This window comes from Carlito syrichta, unplaced genomic scaffold (genome assembly GCF_000164805.1).
Source record: "Carlito syrichta isolate Samal-C Ts95f unplaced genomic scaffold, Tarsius_syrichta-2.0.1 Scaffold308818, whole genome shotgun sequence".
Taxonomy (NCBI): Eukaryota; Metazoa; Chordata; class Mammalia; order Primates; family Tarsiidae; genus Carlito; species Carlito syrichta.
In genome coordinates, this window is record NW_007252914.1 from 643,640 (window position 1) to 667,331 (window position 23,692).

At 35.6% G+C, this 23,692-nt stretch overlaps 1 protein-coding gene across 2 annotated transcripts in view; it reads right to left on the reverse strand.

Annotated features, from left to right (window-relative positions):
• AQR (aquarius intron-binding spliceosomal factor) overlaps positions 1 to 23,692 on the reverse strand; it is a 112,900-nt gene that overhangs the window by 41,275 nt on the left and 47,933 nt on the right. For both annotated transcript variants that reach the window (XM_008065890.2, XM_008065891.2), the window contains exons 15-22: positions 23,508 to 23,628; positions 20,461 to 20,602; positions 16,296 to 16,474; positions 12,057 to 12,224; positions 10,391 to 10,560; positions 6,323 to 6,564; positions 4,233 to 4,379; positions 3,551 to 3,620 (exon numbers count right to left, since the gene is read on the reverse strand). In XM_008065890.2, the coding sequence (XP_008064081.1) occupies positions 3,551 to 3,620; positions 4,233 to 4,379; positions 6,323 to 6,564; positions 10,391 to 10,560; positions 12,057 to 12,224; positions 16,296 to 16,474; positions 20,461 to 20,602; positions 23,508 to 23,628 (1,239 nt within the window). The remainder of the gene's footprint in view (positions 1 to 3,550; positions 3,621 to 4,232; positions 4,380 to 6,322; positions 6,565 to 10,390; positions 10,561 to 12,056; positions 12,225 to 16,295; positions 16,475 to 20,460; positions 20,603 to 23,507; positions 23,629 to 23,692) is intronic.

Sequence of the window (23,692 nt, forward strand, 5' to 3'; positions counted from 1 at the left end):
CTCAACCAACAACAAAAAAGATTTTTAAAAAATAGAGATTCAGAAATCTATGGGACAATATCAAAAGGTCTAAAGTTCAAGTCAATAAATTCTAAGGAGTACACTATAGAACAAATATTTGAAATAATGGCTGAAAATTTCCTAAATATGGCAAAAGATATAAATCTACAGATTTAAGAAGCTCAGTGAACCCTGAACAGAATAACCTTAAAGAAATCCAAACCCATATATACTACGATTAAATGGTTGAAAACTATAAGGCAAAGGAAAAAATCTTGACAGTAACCAGAAAAAAAAAAAGTGCAAAATACAGAGCAAAGAGATGTTTCAAGGGACTGGATTTCTTATCAGAAAACACTGAAGTCAGAAGGAAGTGGAATAACATTGTAAAAGTGCTAAAACAAATAACTATCAACCTGCAATTCTATGTCCAGGAACAATATCATTCAAGAATGAAGGTGAATCAGAAAAATTCTCACATGAAGAAAAACAAAAATAACTCATTGCTAGCAGCTCTGTTCTAAAAAGTGGTTTTGAAACAAAGTTCTTCTGAAGGAAACAAATGATAGCAGATGAAACTTAGACATCTGGAATGAAGAATAAATGGCAAATATAGGAGACTGATGCCGGAAGTCGCAACCCCTCAAGAGGCAAAATGGAGGTTACCCGAAAACGGGAGAAACACTGACTGGGAGCAGAGCCCCAGTGGGATGCAGCATGATGGAGGCAGAACCCTGTGGATCCTATTGAGGACTCCTTTGGTCTTAAAGGAATGCTTAGGCTTGAAAAAGACTGCCCTTGATACGTGAAACAATTAGCTAGAATGTGCAAGGATGTGGAATTAGCAGTAGACCTATGTAGAGAAACGTAAAAAGGGCTCAACAGCAAAAATTTCCCCCCTGAAGGGACAAGGGAATGTTTTACTACCCTTTCCCACGAAATTTTGCAACCTTTAGCTAAAAAGGAAAAACAAGTACTTCCTCATACCCTTTATAAGTAACAACATTGACAGTCGTGACTGATGAGGAAGTGAGAAACTGAGACAGAGTATCTCCAAAAACAGGTGTTTTCGGGAAAAACAAGTCACAGACATGCCTTTTGATTTAAGAAACAATTAGAAAGAGGGTTAAAGTTAAAGTAAGGATTAGAATTAAATAAATAACAGTTATAATTAAAAGATAAATGTTTATTATAGATGTAGGTATTAGTTAAAAATAAGTAATAGAAGGAATAGGAAATAATTAAGCTTTAAGGTAAACTTAAAATTATACACACTTAATGTAGGTTTAAAATTAAATACATTTAGGATTAGAAGTAAGATTAATTTCATATATAAGTGTAGATTTAGACTTAAGTTTTGTTTAGAAATATAAAATGTAAAATAGGTGATAAGAAAATAGCAAGTAATATAGATAAGGCAATTAGAATTAAGAAAGTTTAATTTTTAAATTAATAGTAAAATTAATTAATATAGAGTATTAAGAATTTGTAGTGGGTAAGATAAGGGTGGTTATATAAAAGAAAAAACAAGTCAATATATTGCTGCTAAAAGTGTATTAAGAAAATAGATTAGTAAAGGAAAAGAAATAGAATAGCGAGGGGAAGAGATTCCGTTGGCCTAGAAGTCACAGGTTGTGGCTGATAAATTCTTGGCAGTTGGTGTTTTGTTACATAAATAACACCACTGGTAGCAGGAAGGAACAAAACGAAACTTGTAAAAGTCAACTTCCCCATAAACAATAGGAAAAAACATGATGTAAACATTTAATGTGCAACATGTGTTGCATTTTTGTGGGTACAGGGTCAGTAAAAAAACTATATAAGCATGTAAGAATTGAATAAAAATTGGCAGAGTCCTGAACTCTACCCAAGAAGTTGACTCCTGTTGTTCTTCTTCGCCGTTCCTGATTCTCCCCATTCAGGCCCTGACTCTCTCCTGGAGCTGGATTCCGGTAGACTACTCTTTTCCTCCAGAGTTCTTTAAAATATGCAGACAGTAAAAAGTAAAAATTTTAACACTGCCTGATAATATCTTCAATGTATTTGGATGTAATACATATGACAACTACAATATAAAAGAGAAAGGTAAAGGGATCTGTATGGGAGTATCTTCCATTCAACCCAATGTAATAAAATACTAATTCTAAGTAGGCTGTAAAAAGTTAAATAAGTATACTGCAAATTCCTAGATCAGCCACTAAGAAAACACTACAAAAAAAATAACAAAATAAATAATAAATAAAAATAGAACACTAAAAGCTATTCAAATAACCCAAGAGAAAGTGGAAAGGGGAACCAAAGGAAAATAAAGGGAACAAACAGCAAATGAATTTAAAATGGTAGGTCTAAATCAAAACAGATCAATAACATGCATTAAATATAAATGGTCTAAACACATAAACTGAATGACAGAGACTGTCAGAAGGGCTAAAACAACATGCCCCAAGTATATGGTATTTACACGAAATTCACTTCAAATATAATGGTAGTTAAAGTAAAATGATGAAAAAAGAAATATTATACAAGCACTAATGAAAAGAAAGCTGTAGTGGCTATATTAATATCAAAGTAAACTTAAGAGCAAAGAAAACTGCCAATGATGAATAGATACATTACATAATAATAAGAATCATTCACCAAGACACTAAGGCAACATGACAACCTTGAAGGTGTAAGCACCCTCCCACAAAACTTCAAAATACATTAAACAAAAACTGACAGAACTGAAAGAGAAACAGACAGATTCATGATTATAGTTAGAGACTTCAACGGTTCTCTTTCAGTTATCAACAGAAATAATAGAAAATCTGCAAAAACAGAGAACTGAGCAACACCATCAACTAAATTGCTCTACAGCTATTGAAATTTATAGAACACTTCACTCCAAAACAGCAGAATACACATTCTTTTCAAGTGCACATTAAATAGTCACCAAGATAGTTCACATTCTGGGCCATAAATTTAAAAAGTAAAAAACAAAAAATTGAAATCATACAAAATAAGTTGTCTGACCATACTGGATTTAAGACCAGAAATCAGGAAATTAAACATACTTCTAAATCAGCAGACTTTTTCTGTAAAGAGCTAGATAAATAAGTATTTTAGGCTTAGCAGGCCATACAATTTCCATTTCAAGTACTTATCTGTGCTGTCATAACACAAAAGTAGCCATAGGCAATACAAAAACAAATGGGCGATGCATGTGTTAATTACCCTGATTTAAACATAACACAAAATATACAGGCTTCAAAACATTACATTATATTCCATAAATATGTACAATCATTATGTGTCAATTAAAAATAAAACTTGAAAAAAAATTTTTTTAAACAAGAAAAAAACAAATGGGCATGGCCATTTTCTAATAAAACCTTATTTATGAACACTGAAATGAGCAGCAAGATCCTCATATGCACAAGAAACTACAAATACTTATATAAATACTTAAATTCAGACGGACTTCTGTGTTCAAATAAAACACACTCTAAAATCTGTTGCTTACTTCAAATCATAATCCATGTAAGAACATGTGAAATAATAATTCTCTTACCATAGTCAGTCCAGGCTGCATTCCAGCACGAATGGCCTCTATCTGTGTATGAGTGAATTGAATTGTATTACTGTAAATAAAAGAGTAAATAAAAAGTTGGTTAAAAATAAGAATAAATGAAATTTAGTACCAATTTAGACAACAATAATCAGAGGTCTAAACATCTGCTCTGTTTGCCCCTATGCTCTTAACCTCTTCTGAAAGACCATCTTCACCTCTACCCTCTACACAGACAACTAAAACTGAAGGAATGTTGTAGAAAGACTACAGTTCCCTTCACTTAGCCTATTCCAGACCTCATTTGAGGTGCCAGTGCTCTAGTTCCCACTCTAACACCAAATATAATGCCATGTTGTTAATTACAGCAAACATGCATGAAGACTATTGCTATATGCAACATAAGGTCATGAAGTAAGAATGCTGTGTTCAAATTAAGGTAGCTTTCTAGTATTTATTTCTCATAGTACCTGAAAATGTTTCTTTTTGAAATATCATAAAGGTCATGACTACAGAATGGCCTAAAATACCTGAGCTATTTGGCTGACTGACAGAAGGAAAGAAGGTCCAGAAACAGAAGTTTTGTGGGGTTTTCAAAGAACCAGAAAATTTGAAAACATTCCTAACACATTTCAAATGGCACACTATTATTAATTATTATAACTAGAACCAGTAGTAAAATTACCGTTTGGGTTGATTATAAGGATAAGGACCTCTATTAGGAATAACATGAGGTTCAACAATTAAAGTTTTTGCCTCTTCAGTGTCTTCATCTTCCCCATCTGCATCTTTCCTTTTCTTCCCTTTTCCGCTTCTTACTGGAAAAGTTATCCTATAAGAGCAAAACTTACATTCATTTTTACAGTTGACAAGGATTTACTGAGTACCTATCTTGTGCATGGCATTGCATGCAAGATAACCAAGTGAATAAGAAACATCTCTGGCTTAAAGGAATCCGCTACCTGTACATAATCTCTGAAAAAAGCAGATTTACAAGTGCTAAAATGGACGTTAAGGGTGTTCAGATTTAAAAAAGTCAATTAAGGGAGAATTTAAAGAAACATAAAATGCTTATGTCATATGCATTAAGGACTCATTGTCCTTAATCAGAAAGGATTTCATTGAACAGGTGGCATCTAAGACGAATCTAAAAAAATTTAGACATTCAAAGATGGGAAGAGGAGACATCCTTGGAAGAAAGAAGCAACAGTAGAGGCCAAGTACAAGCAGCCTAGTTTTGCTTGGGTGTAGGGTAGAGAAAAACAAGGCAAGCAAGATAGGCTGGAGTCTTGTTATGATGCTTCTAGAATATCAAGCTTTTAAGATAGAGGTTCTTAGCCTGGGTTTAGAATGTGATTTTCCATAGATACCTCAAGGAAGTCAACGAACTCCCCCAAATTTAACTTAAAAGTTAACTCTCTATGTGTACCTTTCCCAGTCTTCTTTCACATTCTAAAAGAACAGATAATAGTTTTTAAAAAATGCTAAGAACTGAAGAAGCTAAGAGGTAAGCAACAGGAGCAATCAGCTTTTTAGCTAAGCTTTAATGGCTCTAGCAGAAAGGTATGTAATGGATTCAAATGAGGTAAGGGGGAAGAAACACATTGCTACTGTAGACTGTTGAGGGCCTAGAGAGGGGGCAGTAGAAATGGCACATGAAAACAACTATCCTTAAGGAAGAATCTATGAGACATGGCAGGAGTTATGGAAGTAAAAAAATTCAAATATATGCTGAGATTTCAAGATGGAGGGATTAGAAAAATGATTTTGCCATTAATAAGATTAGGAAAGTATGGAGGAAGATTCGGTTTGGATATTATAAAGGCCATGTTTACTTAATACACAGAATTATTATACTTATATTTAACAGTCATTTGAAAGCTGTGTTTTCTAGCGAAGAAAGTAAGCTCTGGGGTACCACCCATAGGTATACTGAGTGTTTTATCCTTAATTCATGTGAAGAAATTCAGGGAATAGCAATCAATTGTTCCAGGTACTTCGTTCTATTTCTAATCAAATTTTAAAAACAGAGCCCATTTAGCATTAAATATAAATACGTTGTAAATATTTATTTATTAGAGACAAGGTCTCATTCTATTGTCCAGACCAGAGTACAGTGGCCCAATCATAGCTCACTGCAGACTTGAACTCCTGGGCTCAAGTGATCCTCCCACCTCGGTCTCCCAAGTAAATAATTAAAATTTATTTTTAATTTTTTTTAGATAGGGTTTTACTATGTTGGCCAGGCCTGTCTTAAACTCCTGGACTCAAGTGAGCATTCTGCCTCAGTCTCCTGAGTTGCTGGGATTACAGGCATGAGCTACTGTACCCAGATGTATTATAAATATTTAAAATGTGTGAAAGCAAATAACGTTAAAAGAAAAAGGAATTTTTCCCTAAAGACAAAAAGTTCAACATCATATGGCTGTATGTATTAATCCAGAAATATACCAGACTATGCATAAATGCAAAGACATATTTCTTCAGTCAAATGCTATATATTTATATAGTTCTTTTTAGATAATAAGCATTTACTCATCTCTTATAAGGCATTAGACTACTTTTACTGTAGCCTTAAAACAGCTTCTGCACTAAAAATTAAAAATAGATTCAAATATAATAAACTTATCCCAGTGATTATATGGTGAAGTTAGGAACTGCCAAAACAAAATCCAGATATAATACTCAAAACTCACTTTAGTTACCAGTCCTAGTGGCCTGACTCAGCCTGGACTACAGATTGCTGGAAAGGAGCATATCCAGTCCTGACTTTACCTGAAAGGGGGTATCTGTAGAGCTGGGTCATCCACAGTTACTTTAACATTATGACCAGGAAAGCTGGCTTTTAAATGCTCAATGGAAAGAAATGTATCATTGAAATCAAGGGTGGCAATCTGATTGGGCATTTTTGAATAATGTGCACTACTTGGGTCTCCATAACCTAAAATAATATCATGCAGCCAGTCAGGTACCACACAATCAGTATTCATCAGGTTCCGAATGGTCTCCAGCACAGCCTGTCAGGAAAAGGACAGAAAAGGACTGTGTCAATAAGACATCTCAAACATTTGCACTTCACTGGAATGTAGAGCTGGTTGCACTAATCCAGAATTCCCAAGTGTTTCAGGGCAAGAAGCTATTTTCTGCTGACAGGTGCTTGGCTAGACTGAATCAACAGTTATATTTTCAGCTGATACCATACTCGGAGTTAAACAAAAGATCAAACTTAGCAAGAACAGTTTATCCCTTAAGAATTCATTTACAAAGAATGACATGAATGAGTTTACCACTTGACTTCTATTGAGAAGAATGAAAATCAGACTCAGATCCATACAGCAGCAAGGAAACAAAGAATAAACCCTTAAGGACAATGCTTCCTCTTGAAACTCCTAGAGTTTTTCCTTCTTACAAAGTAATCTATTCTACATATAGAAATTAAGAGGCTAAGCTATTAATTCTGAAGAACAAAACAACCAAACCAGGCATTTTTTTCCTATCATAAATGCTTTATAATCCAACTTTTATAAATAGCAGGATAGTGTATGTTAATCACACCTTTAATCACATTGCCATGTTTATGTTCTTGCATTTAAATGACTATCTGAAATCCTCCTGTTCAGGTACTTGGTTACATTTATGTAATCACCACTAAAATACAATTTTCACAAGAATAAGAATCTAAAATAGTTTCAATATGGAATGAGTGACTGAATGAATAAACAGATCAATGAGTATGTTCACATAACAATGATGAATAAGATGAGAGTTCTATCCTCTAAGGAAATTGTAATTCTAGTAGGGAGATAAGATCTATCCTTAACTATCATACAAACCACAGAATGTGGCAAATAGTAAGGAATGTTACAAATACAATGGGAATACAGTTCAGAGCAGGTGAGGGAGAAGGATGCAGGGGAGACGTTTAACATAAGGAAAAGTTTCATGGAGGATAAGTGGCATTTAATTTAACCTGAGTAAAGGATTTTTAAAGAAGCTTTGATTTATTTAATCATGAATAGAAAGTCACAGAACCGTTTTGAAAAACAGAGTAAAATGGTCAGTCTTATTAAACATTAGGAGGAAATGTATGAAAAACAGATGAGCATGACAAGGGTACAGAAAGAGGAGGCTATTGTAACTGTTCACGAAAAAAATAAAGTATCCAGATTAGGATAGGCTGTACAAATAGGAAATAAGGAAATGAATGAGTGATGCTACCCAGGTACACAGTGAAACACCAAAGATAACAAAAGAGCATTCCTCTTTTCCCAAACACAGGGAAGTTAATCATGCCTTCCCTTTCTTGGAAACTGAACACCTCCTTTGAACTTCCACTTATTTTATTTATTTATTTATTTATTTTTATTTTTTTTGAGTTGGAATCTCACTCTGTCGCCCAGACTGGAGTGCAGTGGCCGCTCCCGGCCACCGCAGCCTCAACCTTCCAAGTAGCTGGAACTACAGGTGTGCGCTACCACACCCGGCTGATTTTTTTTTTTTTTGATTTATTGTAGAGATGAGGTCTCGCTGCCCAGGCAGGTCTCGAACCCGCGGGCTCAGTCAATCCACTCACCTCAGCCTCCCAAAGGCGCGGGATTACAGGCTGAGCCACTGAGCCCGGCTCCACAACACTTTTATTTGCACACTTTTTATGGCTTTGGGTACCTTCTAATTGTTCGTGGTAGTCATGTTTCTAACTTCCCTTATTGGTAATCTAAGTTCCCTAAAAGTATAAGCAGTGTCTAACTCATAATATAACTCATCTTTATAAGCTCCATTTGAGCACAATATCAGACTCACAGTAGGCACTAAATACAATTGCCAAATAAATAAGAAAGGAATTTTTTTTAGTTTTTAGTAAAGTGACTGAGATTTATTTACTGAAACTGAACGAATATGAGACAGTCGTAGGTAGTGTAAAACTTGGAAACTCTTAGATTTCTCCATTCCTCATTCACTCAGTAAATACTAAGAACATACTATATACCAGGCACAGTTCTAGGTACTAAGGATATGCTGACCCTGCCCTCATAGATTTGCATTCTAATGAGGAATTTAGATAAATAATAAATACAGTCATCTGGTATAATAAGGACATATCATGTACAAAGTCTTAGATTACTACAGAACAGCAAAAAGGTCAGTATGGCTGACATGGAGTGAATAAGGAAAAAGCCTTAGGAAATAATGTTGAAGTCATTAGCCAGAGGACACATAATGGCAGGTAAGAACTTTCTAATGTGACGGGAAATCATTAAAGAATATTAAAGATGGGTACCAAGGTATAACTTATTTATGTATTTTTTTGAGTTGGAGTCTCACTCCATCACCCAGGCTGGAATGCTGTGGCATGCTCACAGCCACCCCAGTGTCGACCTGCTGGGCTCCAGCAATCCTTCCACCTCAGTCTTCCAAGTAGCCGTAACTATAGGCGCACGCTACCATGCCCAATTAGTTTTTTTGATTTATTGTAGAGACGAGGTCTCACCACGTTGTCCAGGCTGGTCTCGAACCCACGGACTCAGGCAATCCTCTTGCCACAGCCCCAAAAAGTGCTGGGATTACAAGCATGAGCCACCACACATGGCCTAACTTACATTTTAAAAGGATCATTTAGTTGCTATGTGGAAATAATGTAAATGGAGGCAAGAATGTGAGAGATGAAGGTGCCTTGGACATGGCATTAGTGGAGAGGGTAAGTTAATCACTTATTGATGGACTGGACGTGGAGTGTGAGACAAAAGGAAATCAAGGGTACCTCCATTGCTTTTATGTTCAACAAGAGGGGGAGATGAAGAACAAGCTCCTTTGAAAGGTTTTCTTTCTTAATCACATTAACAGGTAAAGTGACAGTAATATATAAAAAGCACTGCACTTTAGGTGAGAGAGAAAAGAAAGGCACTCTTTCTGTAAAAGTTGGATGTTACCAAACGCCAGATAGAAGTGCCAGTGTTTAAGTTCATAATATAAGTAGTAGTTTTAAAAGCCAGTCCTTTACTAAAACTCTTCTCCCCACAAAGTTATTTTTAAAGAAAACCCTATAGCCCCCAACCCTGGCACAGTGGCACAAGCTGTTAATTCCAGCATTTTGGAAGGCTGAGGTGGGTAGATTGCCTGAGCCCAGGAGTTTGAAACCAGCCTAGGAAACATATTGAAACCTCATTTCTACCAAAAAAAAAAAAAATTGGCTGGGCATGGTGGCATGTGACTGTGGTCCTAACTACTTGGGAGACTGAAGCATAAGAATCACCTGATCCCAAGAGGTAAAGTCTGTGGTGAGCCATGATCATGCCACTGAACTCCAACCTAAGTGGCAGAGTAAGACCCCAGCTCAAAAACAAAAAACCAAAAGCCAGACAAACAAAACTCTATAGCCCCAAACCTTCCTTTAACACTAATTAGTAAAGTATAAATATATCACAAAGTAATCCAGAGCCTTGAGGTCCTCCATCTATATTCTTAAAGTAATTTGGAAGTATACCTTCTTTTGATTATTAAAAAAAACAACAATAAACAAGTAAGCAAGTTTTCCTCACCTCAGACTAAGGCATAAACTGAGTACCTAATATACAAAAAGCAAGGAAGGAGGCTGACCTTTAGAATAACACCTAGATTCGGCTATATTTTAAGTTTTTTAATACTCAAATGACAAAACAGATTTAGTAAATTAATTTCCTTAGATTTTTTAATTTAATCAGTATATTATAAGTTTAAGATTATATTGTTTAGAATAAGAATAAAAGCAATGATTATTTCTTTAACAAATCTTTTTTACCTAATACCTATATATTTATGTCTTCAACGTTATTCAAATTACTTTTAGTTATATAGTTCCAAAATTACCTTAAAGTTATTTTCCTTTGGTTTCCTCCTCATTATTATATTGAAAGTGTCATACACATCTTCTGCTCCATTTTGTATAGTATTGGTCATATCTTGTTGATACTGGTTTGGATCCAAAAACACTCTAAATGTCCTTGACTCTCCTCTAAGGTTGGGTCTGGGTTCAGGTCCTGAACATTTTGAAAAAGTTTGTTAAATGAAATATATATTTTTCAAATATCAACAGTATTTCTCTCCTAGTAATAACAGGTAAACTGTACAGACTTAACTCCAACCATTCTCCTGACTAAAATGCCCTCCACTCATCCATTTCAAATTCTAAGAAACTGAAAGCATTTTCTTCTCTCTCAATTCTTACTGTTTCTTTCACACAGTCATGTAGTGTTTATGATACAATGCCATGAACTACAATTATTCGCCTATGTCCTTAACTAAATTAGGAGCTCTTAGTAGTCAAATAGCTTATCTTTATTTTAATCAGTCACTCATTGTTCCTAATACTGCCTTATATGCAGTAAGTACTCAATAACTATATTCTGATTAAATAAATATATCTACTTTAGAATTTAAGGCATAGTTTTCATATTCACTTAATTTAATAAAAGTTGATCACTCTTCTAATCCTTCCACATTCCATACTTAATATCATCAGCATGAAAGGAAATTTTACATATGCATAAATATGGGATACTAATGGCTGAAAACCCAGAGTATTTTCTTTACCCTTCTCTCTCTTTTGGGGCATTAGGCCTCCAACTTTGGTCCCATTATGTAGCCTTAAGATTATTCCACCCATCTTCCCTTCCCTTCTCCTATTTTCTTTTGTTCCAGAGATGAGTAACCTAAGCATCTGCCATTTAGCAATGGTACAATCTCGAAATCACAGGTGATAGAAGCTGATTCAAGTTTCAAGGGAAGTTTAGCAATCAGATTATAAAATAAGCATGCAGACATGCACACAGTCTGCATGCAGTTATAATTTAATAATGAGTATTATAATGGAAGTCAGGACAACAAAAGAATGAATTTCAAAGGAATAACCAGTGATAAGCACAAGAAATCAAAGAACCGACTAATCCTGTAAAACAGCATATTTAGATGGGTAAAGCTGGCATCTTAGGCAAGGCAATTCCTTCTATAAGACAGTTCTGTTCAAATGCTTAGCACCCTTAGCCCCATCCTCCAAATGTCAGTAGCTTGCCATTTCCCACCCCACCCCAGTTATTTTACAACCTGAATACCACCATGCATTTCCTAAATGTATTATAGTACTGTTCTCAGTTAAGAACCACTGCTATAATCAACCAAAACAGTAAACTTAAGGGAAAAATTAGGCAAATATATCACTGAACACAAAAAAGTTCAGACAATTATAAGGAGTTTTTAGAGGTATTTTTAAAAAACAATATTGTAAAGTACTATAAAAGGAAAGCTTTGAATAAAGGTGATTTCAAAAGATCCTGTCATTTCCAATATCTAACTAAGAAGTTTAGAAACTGTATTATCTATTTCTAAAACTGTGTGGCAGGTAACCCTCACATATTTTATATACAGTCCTTTGTCTTTAGTGTGTAAAATAACTGAAAAAATATTATCAACGAAGCAAAAAAAGAAAGAAATTTATCATTCTATACCCATATTCTTTTGAAAATATAGATCACTGTACCATCTTCGATGACACGTCCTTTATCATCCAGCATGCCCTGGATTTCACAGCCTCTGACATAAACCAGGCCAACTTGCTCAATAAAAGGTCTCCTCCGGTCAAACTTTGTGCCATAAGGTTTTGTGGGACGCACAGTAATTAAAAAGCATACATCATGCTTACGAAGACCTGATAAAACATGAAGATATTTTTACTTACTAAAGTCTCATTATTTTTAGCCTTTTGTTGGCAAATTCTCAACCTCTTATCTTTGGAAGAGAGAGAGAAAAAATATTTAAAATATCAGGGATGACCAATGATTATTACTGCATTGTAATACACGAGTTTTCTTATTATCTTTAATACTCAGTATTTGATAGTAATAATTAAAATGAAAATCTCTTTATAGTAAAATTAGAAACTTTTATGCCATGAATACATTTCTGAATAAGGCTTCCAAGTCATGCTACAGCTCCAAAATTGGATGCTCGTCATCATTCTTATTTTTAACATTCTTAATAAGTAACCAAAAATATGGTTGGCATATAATTCATCTATATCATATTTAGGAGGTTTTTAACACAAGTTTAAACTATCCATCAGTGCCATTCCAATGACAGCCTAATTGTATTTCACTAGAACAGGTCAACTGTAAAATAATCCAAAAAGGCACAAAAGTGTTGTTTACAGATATCATCTTGAGAAAGATGACTAAATATATAGTTTCAGTTGGCAAATACTGAAAATTTTTATAAGTGAATGTCAAGAAACAGAAGACTTGTGCCAAAGTCCATAGTTTCTCAGTCATTAGACCAAATAATAGACTCAAATGGTTTCCCAGCTCTGTAAGTTTAGAAACCGGAAGACAAGGAACATAAAATTAGACCTCACAACATGTAATGACAGCATGTAATGTCACAATCTTCATTTCTTTTCTGATCTGTTTTTGTTAGCCACGTATAACACAAATGCAAATTTAAACAGCCAGCTAGCTTATAACCTTTGGTAACAAGACATACAATGAAATCAAATCAGCAATGTGGGTAAGTGGCTTATAGTATTGCAACCATTTTGGTTTGTTTTCATTTGAAGTGGTGTTAGAGGGTGGGTCAAGGCAGAAATAATAACTGATTCATAATACTGACTTTATTATTTCCCAATAAAGTTTATGAAAAGCAGAAGAAGCAATGAGAACTAAATGGAACTGTGCTACTAGCTTGCATGTGTGACCTGCACAACTCATTAAAACTTATAAGTAAGCCGGGCTCGGTGGCTCAGCCTGTAATACCACGCCTTTGGGAGGCTGAGTTGAGTGGATTGCCTGAGCCCGCGGGTTCGAGACCTGCCTGGGCAGCGAGACCTCATCTCTACAATAAATAAAAAAATCAGCTGGGCGTGGTAGCGCGTGCCTGTAATTCCGGCTACTTGGAAGGCTGAGGCGGAAGGATCGCCAGAGCCCAGCAGGTCGAGGCTGCGGTGGCCGGGAGCGGCCACTGCAATCCAGTCTGGGTGACAGAGTGAGACTCCAACTCAAAAAAACAAAAACAAAAACAAAAACTTATAAGTATTAAAGCCAAAGAAGTGGTCCTGAGAAGTCATTTAGTCCCTACCATTATAGGAGTCACTTTCTGGCATCACTGAGGAATGACCTCTTGTACTCTCCTAAAGCAGGTGTTTTAGCTATGGGACATCTTAGATCTACATTAAGAAAAAAACCAAGCCGGGCTCGGTGGCTCAGCCTGTAATCCCGCGCCTTTGGGAGGCTGAAGTGAGTGGATTGCCTGAGCCCGCGGGTTCGAGACCCACCTGGGCAGGCAAAACCTCATCTCTACAATAAAATCAAAAACTTAGCCGGGCGTGGTAGTGCGCACCTGTAATTCCGGCTACTCGGAAGGCTGAGGCGGAAGGATCGCCGGAGCCCAGCAGGTCGAGGCTGCGGTGGCCGGGAGCGGCCACTGCACTCCAGTCTGGGCAACAGAGTGAGACTCCAACTCAAAAAAAAAAAAAAAAACAACAAAAAACCAAACAAACCTATATTACAATGAACTCAACTATTTCTCTCCTTCCAGTCATTTGTATCCATCCTATCCTAGCTGTACTTTTTAAAGCAGATCTGGCATTTGTTTCATTAATTCAGTTTACTTAATTTTAAATGAGTACTGGAGAAGATAAGGGCTTGAGCATTCTTGAAGAGACAAGAGATGTTTTATGGTATTCAGTTTAAAATCTTAAAAATGATTCTCAATTTTTATAAAATAACGTTCATTACAGTTTACAGAATCTCCCTCTCATTTTTTCCCCATTTTCTATTTGGTTACTCTATCTGTGATAACTATAGAAGCTGAATTTTGACCTTGGACTCCCAGAAAATACTTTTGTCATACCCCATATTATAAATCACTTATCCCACAATACTCGGTTGTTTCCTATCTTGCATAAAAATGTACTCATTTTATTTCTCATTCTAACAGAGGCAGATGTTCAGAAAAACAAAAACAAATTTTCTGACAGCTGTCAGTAATAGGAGAAATGGGCTGTTTAGGTAAAAACTCTGATTTTTTTTAAACACCAAAATGCAGACGTGTAATATATCATCTATAAATTCTTATAAAGGGTCCTTAAAAAAAATTTCCAGCCAATACTACTTCTGGGAGTACCCAATAAGTTATCTCAGTTTATTACACTGCGCAAAACTATGTTTAATACCTCCCTATGCTTTAAGGGGGTTAACAAGTAGAAGGTTGACTCTAGAAACTTAATGTCTTTCTCAAGGTCCAGCAGTAGCAAAGGTGCACATTATTCTAGATGTGTAATGCACCAGATTGGAACTCTTTTTGAGCTGGGGTCACACGATCACCCAGGCTGGTGTACAGTGGCAATATCACGGCTCTCTGCAGCCTCACACTCCTGGGCTTACGCAATCCTTCTGCCTCAGCCTCCCCTGAAGTTTGGGACTACAGGTGTGTGCCTCCATGCCCAGCTAATATTCCATAGAGACGAGGTCTCACCAGGTTCCCCAGGCTGGGGTCAAACTCCCGGGTTCATACAATCCCCCTGCCTCAGACTCCCAAAGTACTAGGATTACAGGTGTGAGTCACTGCACCTGGCCTAGACTAGAATTCTTTTGTAGGATACATTAGTCATAAAAACAATCTGTCATAAAGTCTACTCACTATGACAGGCATTTGTTAAATATTTGGCTAGCTTCATTGCTGGATTCCTTCAGAATTCTTTGATAAATATGTCATATAGTCCCTATGACTATAAACAGCTATGCTGGGTGCAATAATTTCTGAAATCTGATCCATTAAGGGACTATCCATTTCCTTCCAGCATGCCAAGAAGGAGATAAAACCTACTGTTTACTGTTTCTTGAAACAGGGCAGCAAGTAAGACCTCTCACAAACAGCTGGGAGAAATATATATAAGTGTGCCCATTAAAAATCAGTTCATATGCTAATTTTAGCACCAGTGTTACTGACATTTTAACTGTACTGGACTTAGTAACTTAGAAAATACCACCTTTAAAACAAATTAATTTTGACATAGAACTCTCATCCTTAAAATCTTGCCTAGTCAAAAAAAAAAAAGAAATACTCATTGAATTTCTTTGCAATTTTTATATAACCTTGTGTACATTTGATTTCACTGATTCTTTATCTGACTTTCTCTCCTGGGTGCAAATAAACTATTACTATTTCTTGTTGAGCTGTTTTACTATTGCCCCTCTTCAAATTCTTTTTGAGCTTGCCTAGTTTTATGTATTTATTTTCCATAACATATATGCATCTGTATTATTTCACTTTGGCTGCTTATACCTTTTGGAAATACAATTTTCCTTACTTATTCTGCTTATGTGTGTATGTTATATGTGGGTTTTCTTTTTTCCTTGGTGAAAACATACACACATTTATTCTTTTTATAATAGTACCACAAATTCATAAATACTATCTTGCTAAACTTAAGAGTTAAAATGCTCTTCTCATAGTTTTGCAAACTGCAATTTTCAAAACACTTTGATACATGTGCAATTTTATGCTTTTTATTAATATATTAAGATAGCTAGATATTAAGATAGCTAGATATTCTTGTATGATCCCCGGTATTTTTACTACTAATAATTAGAAAAACAATAGTTATTCTTTAAATCAAATTTCAAGGATAAAATTTAACAAAAGTTAGTAAAAATACTTTTTAATGCTACTAATGAAAGTCCATAAAAATGCAAAAGGAACTCCACTTTTTGAAATACAAAATTACCTTCCCATTCATCTTTGATGTGATCTCTGACATTCAGATTGATGGTAACATCTGCACGAACTCGGGTTGGCCAGTTTTCACCTATGTTGGGTTTGGCAACCTCAACTACAGTGAAAGCCACAATGGGCTGGGCCATCCTTGCCCAACCACCAAACACTACACCACCATATTCAGATTGCCTGAAAACCAAAGAAATAAATGATTACTTAAACAAAAAAATAACTCTTACCCAACTTTTAGACAAGTAGAACCTTACGAACACATGTTTAGCATTTAAGTCTGAGCATTAGCAATACTTATTTTTAAATTTAAAAAAACCTGGGTGCCAACGTGCAGAAAATATATGTGGTAGTATAAAACAGGCATGGTCCAGCAAAGAAAAAGAAGTAGAGGAATGTCCTCCACACCCCACCCGGAAAAAACACTATGAATGTAATAGCATCCTACAGCTGAAACATTGAAACAAAGAAAGAAGTAATCCAGCCCACTTAGTTTCATTTCAGTTTTAATGAGGTAAAATTGACAAATAAAGATTGTATAAATTTAAAGAATACAATGTGATGCTTTAGCATATGTATACACTGAAATTATTATCAAAATAAAGCTGGCTAAGATATCCGTCACTACATAGTTATTTTTTGGTGTATGGTAAGAATACTTAAGATCTACTATCCTGGCAAATTCCAAGAATATCATACATTAACTAGTCACTATGCTGTACATTAAGTCTCCAGAAATTACATGTTATAACTGAAAATTTATACCCTCTGACCAGCATCTTCCCATTTCCTCCACTCCTGACCCTACAATTATCCTTCTACTGTTTCTGAGTTTGCCTTTTTTATATTCCAGATGTTAAAGTGAGATCATCAGTATTTGTCTTTCAGTATCTGGCTTATTTCATTTAGCTAGTATATTCCAGGTCCATCCAGGTTCTTGAATAAAGTAGAATTTCTTTCTTTTTACAGGCTGAATAATATTCCACTGTGTATACATACATCACATTTTCACATTTTTTTTTAATCCATCTATCTTAAGTAGATGCTTAGGTTGTTTCCGTAACTTGGTTAATTGTGAATAATGCTGCAATGAACATTAGAGTATAGATATCACTTCAGAACAGTGCTTTTATTTCCTTTGAATAGATACCCTAAAGTGGGATTTCTGGGTATTTTTAATTTTTGAAAAAAATCTCCATACTGTTTTCATAACAACTATAATAATTGATGTTTCCACTAACAGTGTATATGGTTTTATTTTCTTCAAGTACTTGCCAATATTTGTTAACATTTGACTTTTTAATAATAGCCATTCTAACAGCTGTGAGGTGATAGCTCATTACGGTTTTGATTTGAATTTCTCTAATAATTAGCAATGTTGAACACCTTTTCATGTATCTATTGTCACTGTATGTCTTCTTTGAAAAAGATGTTATTTAAATCCTTTGTTCTCTCTCTTTTTTTTTTCTTTATCTTTCCTTCATTTCTGAAGAATCTCTTAATTTTTTCAAGAGTTTGGCTGTTTATCAAACATATTATAAAAGGTTTATTCAAACAGACCAAAGCCCATGTCATCATCAGACTCAGATTCCTCCTTCTTTGCTTCTACTTTTCTTCTTAACTGGGGCAGCAGCAGCGGAAAGAGTGGGACCCCAGGCTGGGGCAGGCCCAGCTGCCAGCACAAGCCCATCAGCCCCCATAGAGCAAATGAGGGTCCCGATGTTGACACTGGCTAGGGCCTTTACAAACAAGCCAAGCCAAAAAGGTCCCACAGTCTCACCAGTTGCTTTAATGAGGGCGCTGATATTATCCTCCATGACAGTCACCCCGCCACTGTGCAGAATAAGGGCGAGTAGAGGCAGGTGAGCTCGGACACCGAGGCCATGGCACGCCAAGTACAGGTTAGAGCTGCAGGGCATGGTGGTAGTCGCTGGGTGAAGTGAGGACCTCACCCTAACATGGCCTTAGTTTCCTCCAAATGACCAAGCACCTTGATGGCAGCTAAGGAAAGGCTCTTAATTTTATTTTATATTCTTATCCTCTACTCTCTTCATCAAGACAGTCTCAATTGCTAATATTTTATCTTCTGTATTTTAAGTATTTCTATAAGCTGCTTCAAATAATTTTACAACAAGCTATAATTTAAAAAATTAAAAATAAGCAAACAAATGATAATATCTATGCAAATGCCTCCTTCAGAACATAATATTTAAATCATTTAAAAGATGCTGCTATGAATTGGAGGAAAAAAATAATCAAGCTACTTGTAATAACTACAACCACCAAATACCCATTCTTTTCTTCTTATGTTAGTCTAAGCAGTGCTTTAGTTTTTACATTAAATACTGTTTTGAGGAAATCTGTAACATAAAAACTAGAGCAGCACTCCAAAATTGGAAAGCACCACAAAATATGACATGCTTACACAGACACACTACATTCTGTGCAATGGCTTTGTGTCACAACAAAAATTGGAGAACTATATAACATGTACTTGAAACATGAATTATTAAGAAGTATAGATTATTTTCCCCTTACAAGCACATCCTCTCTTACTGGTGCCTAGTGGTGTCAGCAGCCTAAAAACAAAATCATTAGAACCATGTAATGAGTAAAAGTGCCTCTGCTACTTTTCTACCTTCAAGATACATGGAACAGAAAGAAGCCTGGTGCCTTTTTACATTTCACCACTTTTAATAATTTTTAATGATGGGTATTAGGAATATATATTCAGAAAAATTTGTTATCATAAATGTGAATGAATTAACTCCAAAAAGTGACATTTTCTTCCCCATCAGAAAATGGTATAACAACAAAAAAAATCTATTATTAATAGACTAGAAGAACTCTAAGTATTTTTGTTGTACTTGGCATTTAAGTAAAATACAAGTGAATTCTATTTGCTGAACTGCTAGTTAATAAATCCCTGCTTTTCAAGCCAGCCAAAATTAGTTCTAGAATCTGACTATATAAACTCAAGGTAACCATAAATTTTAAGAAAGTTCTCTGATCTAGCACTCCCCCAGGGTCCAAACAATGTATGATAATTTCAGCAAAGCTGTGGGCAGGGATGAACAGCCAGTGGGTATACAAATTTTACAGGGCTCGCCTGCCTACTGACTCAACTGATTATTAAGTAAAAAATACTTTGTGCTGTGTTTTATAGTCTTACCCAGAATAACTCTTCACATAATAATTAAATAAGAAATAGAACTGTGTATAAAATGTGGAAATGAGAAAAAAGATCATAATCTTAATATCTGTGGTAGCACTCTGTAATTAGTAAGGAGAAAAGCCTGGAAAACACCTGAATCAGTTCACATTCAAAAATCGTTCAACTTTTCATATAAAATGCAGCAAAATTGTGTATGTACACAGTGTGTTTATAACGTAATAAAAATCCATTTCACAGATCTTTACTCACTTATAATCACTTGTGACATAAACCATATCTACCAATTTCATAATTTGAATGAAATAGTGAATATAGAGCATTTACCCAAAGTCAGGCCAAGTTAATTTTTACAAATCTTGTAATGCAGTGCTCTGCAATAACCTGAAAGAAAGACTTTTCTTAGCTAACAAAATTTCAGAAACAAGCTAGCAGATGGGGAGTAAAGTTTACGGAGAATTCCTCAAATAACTAGACCTACTCTGTGGGCCCTAAAAGTAAATCCTGATGATTTCGTCTCTTCAAGGAACTCTCGGCCAGAAAAAGCTTTTCAGAGTACTATTCCATGAAATGTTCAGCAATCCGCTATCATACCCCAATTCCCTTGGAGAAGCGAACAGAAACTACCCTGGGTCAGTGGAATACCCCTTTACCATAAGCGTCCTCTAGCACTTACACTGTCCTGCCCTGGCACAGGGCTGCCAGCCAAGCCTGACCCTTGCCTCCTTACCCTTTCACTAATATCCCTTTCCCCTAGAGCATGATGACTATTCTTCCTTATCCCCAATCTCCCAGTCCCACTCCTGAGTACAGAGTACAGTTTATATTTTAGAACTTTGGAGATACTTTAATTCACACTAAATAATTTCTCAAAGAGTAAATCTCTCCTATTTCAGAGGGCATCTTTGTGCCAGGTATATTATTTTTAAATATACTTATGAAGTTTCTGACAGAAGAATATCAACTACTACACTCTTCAAACCAATTTACTAACCATGGCTTCATTCTGCTGACACTATCTTCAATGTCCTGCCTAATTTCATAAGTTGACTCTAAGCGGAAAAGATTAAAGTTCCTTAGGAGGTAATCATGAAGAGTCAGAAACTGCAAATTCAATTTCGGAAGAGCAAGACAACCTGAAAAGAAAAATAGCATCTGTATTAGAAAGTATTCTTGCAATCAGACATTTGTTCTATATATTTTAAAAAGTGGTATCTCAAACTTAACAGGAATCTAATGATGACGGATTTCAGCATATTTGATAATGTCTTATTTTTGTTTTCACATACATATTAAAACCAGGTTAACAAGTGCTGTCTACTTAGAATTAGGGGTGAAGCATGAGCTTTATTAATACATGTAATCTGCTTATTAGTACTTAAAAGTATTTAACTACTTAATGCCAATACAAGCTCAAGAAGTTAAAAAATTCTTTCTCTATCACCTAATTTATAGTTGGCGAATCTTGAAGTGAATAATGCTACCATAAACTTAGCCCATGAGAAAATTTACCATGAAAGCTGAATTAGTAGGTTACATTGCATACTCCAATGATCACTATTGTGTCTCCAATGATCACTACTGTGCTCTAAACTTGCTTTTGGTTAGATGTTAAGGACAAGGTATTGCTTGTATGTTATTCTGGACTTCCCCTTCTCTGACTATATTCACATTCATGACTGGCAAATTTTTCACTTTCCTAATGCTGAGAGCGGGTGAAAATAATAATAAAAAAAAAATCTGGCTGCTGCACACTTCAGTTGTTAAGCACAAGTGAAATGGTCTTTTCTAAATTGTCACCTTTTCACAATACAGCTGAAAGTTGCAGACATATCTAGCATTTGTCTCAGACACCACTCTGACTAGCATTCGTACTTTGTATTTTTATTTGGTTTATAAGCCTGAAAAGACAGTCTTCCACAGTGAGGTAAATTCATGCCAGCAGCAACCAGTAACAGACTTGGAATAATGTACATTCACGGCAGTGGTCGCAAATGAGTTACTAAATAATATTCTTTTCATTATCCTCACTTAATAGTATTTATCTTGGACAATAAATAACCAAGCACTTAGTAGCAGTATCAAAAGGTTAAAAAAAAAAAGCAAGCCAGGCTCGGTGGCTCAGCCTGTAATCCTGCACCTTTGGGAGGCTGAGGTGAGTGGATTGCCTGAGCCCGCGGGTTCGAGACCCGCCTGGGCAGTGAGACCTCATCTCTACAATAAATCAAAAAATCAGCTGGGCATGGTAGCACATGCCTGTAATTCCGGCTACTTGGAAGGCTGAGGCGGAAGGATCGCCGGAGCCCAGCAGGTCGAGGCTGCGGTGGCCAGGAGCGGCTACTGCGCTCCAGTCTGGGTAACAGAGTGAGACTCCAACTCAAAAAAAAAAAGCAAATATCTCCCAACATATTTTATTGACAAATCATATTTTCATCATCCTTATTCATAATATCAAAGTAATAATGAACCTAAAGGCAAGAAACATTGATATACAAAAATTTTACATCATTTATATTAGTAACTCTGACTTGTAATCTAACTCAATTTCTTTCAGGCCAGATACTGAGGGAAGGCATCTCTTCTGATAGCACATTTTTATTTTTAAAAAATGACAATTAAAATGTCACCACTTTGCAACCCTCACTGAATTAAACCTAGGTGTTAAGTATTAATGGCTACTAATATCACAGAAATAGACAAGCAGATGGTATGTGCTTCCTGATGAGAGAATACACCACCACCAAGAATCTCCCCAAAGGAGAATCTTAGTTTGATCAAGCCTCTGCTTGTATTCAATTTGCAAGAAAAATACAGAACAAAGAAACATGCACTATGCCATGAGTATTCAATCAGATGAGTATTCAATCAGAAAATTCTAGACTGTGGGAAACTACAAACAACCCAGGTTCTTCAAGAGAAAAAAGGGATGTATATAGGGTACCAGTAAAGGATATTTTAAAAATGAAACCCTAGCTGGGCGTGGTGGCATGCGCCCGTAGTTCTAGCTACTTGGAAGGTTGAAGCAGAAGTAACACCTGAGCCCAGCAGGTTGAGGCTGCAGTGGCAGTGAGCAAGCCACTGCACTCCAGCCTGGGCAACAGAGTGAGACACCAACTCAAAAAAGAAAAAAAGAAAAAGAAACCCTGTAACGGCCATAATTATCTAACTCAGAACCCTCCTATGCACCCTTTTCTAGTTACAGCTTCTTCCTTTCATGTGAAAGTAACAATTTTCTGATCTCCTCATAGTTTTATCATCCAAGTGTGTATCCCTAGACATGAGAAGCAACATATTAACCACAATATAAAGACTGCCTATTCTGAAATCTAGAACAATTTTAGTGAACTGGAATTACAGCTCTAGGATATGACTCTGAAGTAACCATTTTAGGTAACTATACCAATACTTATGCTTGTGATATCTCTAAAATAGTCACATTTCCTCTAATACTGATGTCACTGTTAGAAAATTTCCTGAAATTCCTTTTTAAATATGCCTTGAAAATACAACAGAATGCACTTTTTAATATACTCAGTTGTGGTAAATTCTCATCCTCAGCGGATGAGTGAAAAGCATTTAGAACCAAATCTGGGGAAATATGTAGGTAAAACAAATTAGGCAATACCATTTTGGACAAAACAAAGAGTTTATTATGACATTGTCTTTTTTGGTGGTCATTACCAGGCTTTAAAAATTCAAAACAGCATCTAAAGAAGGCTATGAAAAATAAAGCTCTATCAAAGCTTATCGTAGTAACATAGTGGAAGCTATACGTCTAATATTATTAGGTCTCCATAAAAACAATCTTATTGCTTTACTGTCATATTTCATACAGGGTTATGACTGTATAACTAAAGTATACCAGAGTATAGTTAAATTTAATAAAACTCTTAGTGTTAAGCATTCAATATACTAAAATCTTTTCTAGCTTCTAAAGTTAACTTCAGGGTTCCAGAAAATTACCCTAATGTATAAAGCAGACTGCAGTATACTTTCAATTATATATGATGAATTCCTGAATACTGTAGTTCTTTCCCATACCTTCTCCAGAATAGTACTCAGTTGGGACAATATTTTCATCCCATATAATTTTCTCAGTTGGATATAAAGGCATCTGGTTCAACTGCTGAATCTGAGATATTCGACGTTCATGACGGGATACCTGAAAGAAAAAAATCAGGTTCATGAAGAAAGTTAGCAGCATATTTTTTTTTTTTTTTTTTTTG